The 6,507-nt window shown below is 37.7% G+C and overlaps 1 protein-coding gene across 1 annotated transcript in view; it reads left to right on the top strand.

Moving 5' to 3' along the window:
- The window catches only part of RTTN (rotatin), a 179,730-nt gene extending 176,994 nt beyond the window's left edge, over positions 1-2,736 (top strand). The window contains exons 50-51 of the mRNA XM_008564425.1: positions 1,165-1,234; positions 2,297-2,736. Coding sequence (XP_008562647.1) covers positions 1,165-1,234; positions 2,297-2,382 — 156 coding nt within the window. The 3' untranslated portion in view covers positions 2,383-2,736. The remainder of the gene's footprint in view (positions 1-1,164; positions 1,235-2,296) is intronic.
- The last annotated feature ends 3,771 nt before the right edge of the window (positions 2,737-6,507 follow it).

Here is a 6,507-nt window from a genome sequence, read left to right as displayed (position 1 = left end):
TGCACCGGGGGTGGGTAGACAACCAGGCCTCTTAAGATGCATCCACAGATGTCATAGGACTATCAGCAAAAGAAAAATAGAAAATGAAGTCAAAGACTTGTGTTCCCTTGTTCATTTATACAATTAGCAAACCATCAGTTGAAATCGTTCTTATTTGATCATTTCAATGGACATCTCAGTTCAGAAGAGTATATCTGTTTTAAGTGAGTTTTTCCTGTTAATTTAAATTGATATACCATATTATTGCAATTTTCGTACAGATTGTTTCTTCTAAAAGATGTGTTAAGGAAAAATGCATTTTGAAGTAAAATTGAATAACAGAGTTTTATCTAATTATATGATTCCCCTTTCTCTGGTACATAACATCACTGAGTTTTGAAAGCAGCTCCATTCTTGCAAGACTGCAGCACAGGACCTGCACAGAGAGAATGCCAGGCAGAGTGGATACTTCTGTCCACTCTTTCTTTGGCCTTCTCTTTTATTACAGACATCTCACTCCTGAGAGAAACACCTATAAGTATCTAGTGATTAAATAGTAGCCAAATGACAGTCTTAGGATAGACACCCATGCTGGAATGGTGCTCTCTCAGCCGGCCCTCTCTGTCTGTGCCAGCTGTTCTCCCCACTGGCCAGTCACACATGCAAGGACAGCACCTCGGTATCTCCAGGGCTTATCACAAGATTTGGCATTTTGTAGTCACTGAATAAATACGAGTAATTGTTGACCAACTGCTAATGTTTGATACATGAGGGTACTTCAAAAAGTTCTTGGAAAGTAGAATTAAAAGATAATATCTTTTCATGAACTTTTGAAGTACCCTCATACTTGATTTGAAATCTGAGATTTGAGGGAATATGAAATACTGAAACTAAGATGACTAGTTTAAAATATCAAAATAAGATTAGAGGAGAAGGAGTAAAAGGGAACAGAAGAAAGAACATGGGACAGTAGACAGAGAATCACAGTAGAAGGGAGAAGGAGATGGGTGAGACTTGAGAATGTGCAGGGGGATTGGCACAACAGGGTGTACTAATATCTGATTTCTCTTTATAGTATCCTGTTCAGTGCTGTGGTTAGTAGTGGATAGAATTAGTATTGTGGTATCCTGATCCTTAACACATGAGAATAAATCTAATTAATGAATTATTCTATATTATCTCCAGGCAAAAACAATTTTGAAAAATCCATCAATAAAAAGAAGAGTGGATGAAGCGTATTCCTTAGCAAAGAAAAGTAAGTTTCAATATTAAAGAGACTACAGTTAAACTTGGAAGCTATTAAGTGAATTCTCTGATCAATGAAATATTTGGACAGGCCACAGTAAAATGACAGTCTTCTGCATGATTTTACTAGGATTTGAGGAGCTTTTTATTTTAAAGCATTGTAAAATATGCTAATAGTTGGTCCGTGCTTTTCATCATAACATTTTTTAAATAATAAAATGAAGGTCTGAGATATAATAGTTTCTTAAAATGTGTCTGTGATCCTCCTCCAAGTCATTTTTTCTTGGACTAAATTTCCTTTGCTAATGGCTACTGCTGTGCTGAAGTATGTTCTTAGGTGATAAGAACTGGACCCAATTAGAATTAACCTTGAACAGAAAACTTTGATCTAACATCAGGGAGTTGAATTATAGACTTCCAAGAATAGATCCCATTGCCCTGTATTCATGTTCCGTTGTGATCTGGTCATGATACAAGAGAGGGCTTTCTTTTCAAAGAGTGTTACTCATTTAAAGTGACACCAGTTTTTAGTGAGCATTATTCTCTGAACATTTTTTATGCCAAGACATAAAAAATGAACTGTTTCTTTCCTGTACTGTAATCTGTTGGTTATTAATTTGTGTTTTTAGAGTCTGACTTTAAGGGGGGTTGGTTTATTTCTAGCTGTGACTGTGAATTTCTGGAGCTAGTGAATAATTGAGTTACATTAAAGTTTATGCTTTAGGGGGGATGATACATAAGAAAGAGTAATGACATTTATTTGGAATTACAGTTAATGGTATCCATTATGGAGTTGTATTTTTTAAATACTTTTTGGGTAAATCATTAATAAAAAATAAATTGAATTTATTTATTTAATAAAATGAATTTATTTATTTAAATAAAATGAATTCTATAACTTCTTAATTTTTTAAAAATGTAAAATATTCTTAGAAAACTAGTATATTAAGAACTTAAATAGAACTTTATATATAAATCCTACTCATATATATTTGTGTATGTGTATCTACTCTTAAGTATAGTACTCAGTTTAAGAAACTGGTATTTCAATACTCTTATTTTTCTATTTCAGCTCTCCCAAACTCAGAAGAAAACCCTCTAAATGCCTATTATTTGAAATGTCTTGAAAACCTCATGCAGCTCCTTAACTCTTCCTGAGTGCCATGAAATGTGCTGCCCTAAATCTGACAGCCCCCCAACAGGGGTGCTAAACTTGAGCCAGCTTTGTGTAGCAACTGTTACCTGAAGACTTGATAACTCTCTGCAAGGTACTGATGTCCTTCCTTCCTATGAGAAACAGAACTAGAGGCATTGAAAGAAGTAGACCTGGTGATGCCTTCACTCCATTTGTAACAGCTCTCTAGAAGTAATAGCAGCTGACAAAGAGAGGATGGAAAAAGACATGGAAGGTTCCAGAAACAAACATTTGCTACCATTTTCTATGCAATTTGTTATGTAAAAATCCTATTTAACAGTTATTTAATAAAACAAAATATTTTTAGAAACTGAAAATTGGCTAATTGCTGCTTGCAGATTTTTATCAGTCTTATGAGTATATTCATTTTAGGAATTGAAGGCATTGTGTTCTGTTTTTTTTGTTTTTTTTTTTAATTTTGACATGAAACTTGGCCCCTGTCAGTACAGGTCCTTATTTTTCAAACCTTTGTTTTCCAGAGCATACACACTGGTGAAGGGATATGTATGTAAGTGTTTATAATTTTGTGAGTAGCTCCCTTGTGCAATTTTTAGTGATACTTTAACTCCTTTCTAGATGATTTCTGAATCAGTTTTTTAATTTTCCCTTTGGCTTCTGAAATGCTGTGTAATAAAGAAGGAAAAAATAGAGTTGTGTTCATATAGGCCTGAGTTCCCTAGCTCAGACCAAAACATCATGAAGAACAAGACTGAAAAATACAAGAGAAAGCTCTGTAGAGTATTCCATTACGTAATTCTTAACTAACATGTAGGTTTGAACTTAGTACTTAAACCAAAATCAAGTACTAATCATTATGAGCAGTTTTCCCAATACTTTTGGAAGAGAAAATTGTCTAAGAAAAAGCTGAAATAATGTGTACACACAGATATACATATATATCTGTGTGTACACGTATGTACACACTCATTTAGGAAAATGTTTTAGGAAAAGTTTTTCTAACAATTATGGTTAAAAAGAAAAGGAAAAAAAGTCATATTTAAGCACTGTTAGCAAATTGCTAGCTGACATCAATAAACTGAGCCATGTGAAGTAATTTAAGCTGGACGTATAAAGACAAAAAATGCTGAAATAGAAGCAGATAAGTTTGTAGTGTCTGATAATGATTAGAGATCTGAAAAATCTAGGAAGCCCAGAAGTTTTTGAGCAGCACAAATTAATTTCAAGTAATGGACATGCCGATATTCTGGAAAACTCACCAATTTTAAGAGCAGAAATCTTAGGATTTATTTCTCCCTTTCTCCAGGTTTCTTATATTCTATGCTATTGAGATGTATTTCTTTGTAACTTCCATTATAGAGCCCTTTCTATGTACCAGGCACTATTCTGAGAACTTTTATTATTTATCTTCTTTTAAAATATTACTATGAGGGGTTTTCAAAAAGTTCATGGAAAGATTCATAGTACCTTTTAATTCTGTGTTTCCACACACTTTTTGAGCTACACTCATGTTATCCTTATGTTAGTGTTGAATAAACAGAGGCTCAGAGTGGTGAAATGATTTGCTCATTATCTGTGGCTGGTGAATAATGAGGCTGAGGTTAGAACCCAGGATAACTGCCAATGTCAATAAGCCTGACTTTGTTTTTAACCTCTGTGCTATGATGCCTCTTTTTTGCCCCTGCCTTGAAACATCTGTTTTTGTGTTTGGATCTTATAGATAACCACTGCCATTTTGTACAAAATTGTGATCTCTTCAGGGAAATGATCATTTCCTTTATGGTTCATTGATTGATTTATTCCAGAGTATACTGTGCTTCATCTCTTTGGAACCAGGAAGAATTGTAACTGATTATTCTCTGTAGCTGCTCACCACAGTACCTATAGGGCAATGTGTAACCTAGGTGTCAGAACCTCTCAGGAATGTTACCTGCTGAAGCCCAGCAGGACTGTAGACCATGCAAAAAGGAAAGGGTGATGGCCTCAGGAAAATTTGTGTCTGTTNGAACCAGGAAGAATTGTAACTGATTATTCTCTGTAGCTGCTCACCACAGTACCTATAGGGCAATGTGTAACCTAGGTGTCAGAACCTCTCAGGAATGTTACCTGCTGAAGCCCAGCAGGACTGTAGACCATGCAAAAAGGAAAGGGTGATGGCCTCAGGAAAATTTGTGTCTGTTGGTGTCCAGGAACATGAACCTCAGGGTAGTGCATCAGTGTGGGTACCAGATGGCAGTCCTTACCATCTGGGTCTCCAGATTGTGTCCAGTCAACCCAGTGGGGAAGATATTTAAGTGGAAGGCCCTGCAGTGGCTGACCCACTATTTCCGCAGCTGTTGTATCTGTACCTTGGGGACCCACCAGCATCAGAATCCCCTGGGTTGCTAGTTGGAATGCAGATTCCTTGGCTCACTGATACAGTCTTAACCCTGTGTCCAGGAGAATTTTTAACAAGCTCCAGGTTATTCTCACCACTATTAGAGAACCACTGATTCATCCCCCAATTTTATAGAAAACTGCTTAGAATGTAAAAATGACTTAATACCACTTTACTTAGCGATGAAATCAGGACTTAAATCTGGGCGTCTTGAATGCTAATCATGTATTCTTTCTTTCACACATGCAAGGATCCAGAAAATAGGTGTAGGGGACTAGTTCATATCTCATGGTCTCCAATTTTTCTGTCTCCTAGCAATTTTGGTTGGTTGGATCAGTGTGTGTGTTATGGAAGCACATAAAGGGTGTGCCATATTAAATGTAAAATACAAACATTGAAGCTGAGGCTTCTGGATTTAAGACCTTGAGCAGTTTGGGGGAGGAGGCAGCTGTTTTAAAAACAGGAAACAATGAAGAGAATAGAATTAGCAGATCTAGATGGAGCCTTTTCCTGCTCTTTCTAAAGATGCTTTCAAAAAATGCATAGCTGGATGTACTTTTCTTTGGTGTTCTGCAAAGAATGGGATGAAAAATAGAATTTTGCCTGTTTAACTTCAGGTCATCAATTTTCCATTGTAGTGTTAAGTATGTATGCATAGCTGGATGTACTTTTCTTTGGTGTTCTGCAAAGAATGGGATGTAAAATAGAATTTTGCCTGTTTAACTTCAGGTCATCAATTTTCCATTGTAGTGTTAAGTATGTTCATTATCGTAGTTTTCCATCATTAACCTTTTGGGCTGCACCTTCTCTATTCCCCACTTTCTGAGGTTACTGGGGTCCCAGATCTGCTGCTTGATTGATGATGTTCCTGTGGTTTGGCAGAAGGATGGGTAAGAGTAATGACTAGCACTCCTGCTTTTGCCATAACCAGGTCTGCCTGCAGTTACCTCAGTGAACAAGAGAGTGTAATTCTGTGGTTAGGAGTTGAGAGCTCTGGAGTCCTATGGACCTGGAATCAACCCCTGCCTCACCACTGCAACCTGTGGGGACCCTGGAACAGGCTCCAGGCTGTCTTTCTTCAGCTATAATTCGGGGCAGATTGGTGAGAGGACTGAAAGCTTAGTGCAGTACCTGGTATGTGGTTGATTGTCCCTTTAATGTTATCATGATTAATTATTCTTGTAGGGTTATCAAAGAAATTACATTTCTTTAATTAAAACATGAAATCTTTTGTGTCTCTGCAGACCTTCTCTGGGGAGGAGGATGTGCTGGGAAGTGAATTGTGCTATCAAAACTAAGGTTCCAAATTCCAAGAGGATTGTTAGTTCCTGGTGGAGATTCACAGTCCCTAGATGCTCAGTCATAGGGACACTAGCAATTCATTATTGAGAACCTGAGTCTTGCAAAGCCCTGCTGTCGAGCTATTTTACCTGCCCATAATCCTATCAACTGAGCCAATTGTCGAGCTAGGGCTGGGTCTGGAGCTCACAGACCCCTCAAGCCCATTCACAGACTGGGTCACAAACCCTTCACATGCCAGGCTGGGTCCCCAGAACCCTTCACATGCAGGTCTATGAGCTAGGTAATCTGCCAAAACGTCCTTGGAGCTGTAGGTTCGAGAGTATGGACCACAGGCGGATGCCTGAGGCAGTGAATCCCAGCCATGCCCCAGCACCGGGCATAACACTAAAAACACACACACACACACACACACACACACACACACACCACACACACACACACACACACACAC

Source organism: Galeopterus variegatus, unplaced genomic scaffold, assembly GCF_000696425.1.
Source record: "Galeopterus variegatus unplaced genomic scaffold, G_variegatus-3.0.2 Scaffold186, whole genome shotgun sequence".
NCBI classification, from domain to species: Eukaryota; Metazoa; Chordata; class Mammalia; order Dermoptera; family Cynocephalidae; genus Galeopterus; species Galeopterus variegatus.
The sequence above is the reverse complement of the archived record's forward strand: the minus strand, read 5'-3'. Positions and strand labels throughout refer to the sequence as shown.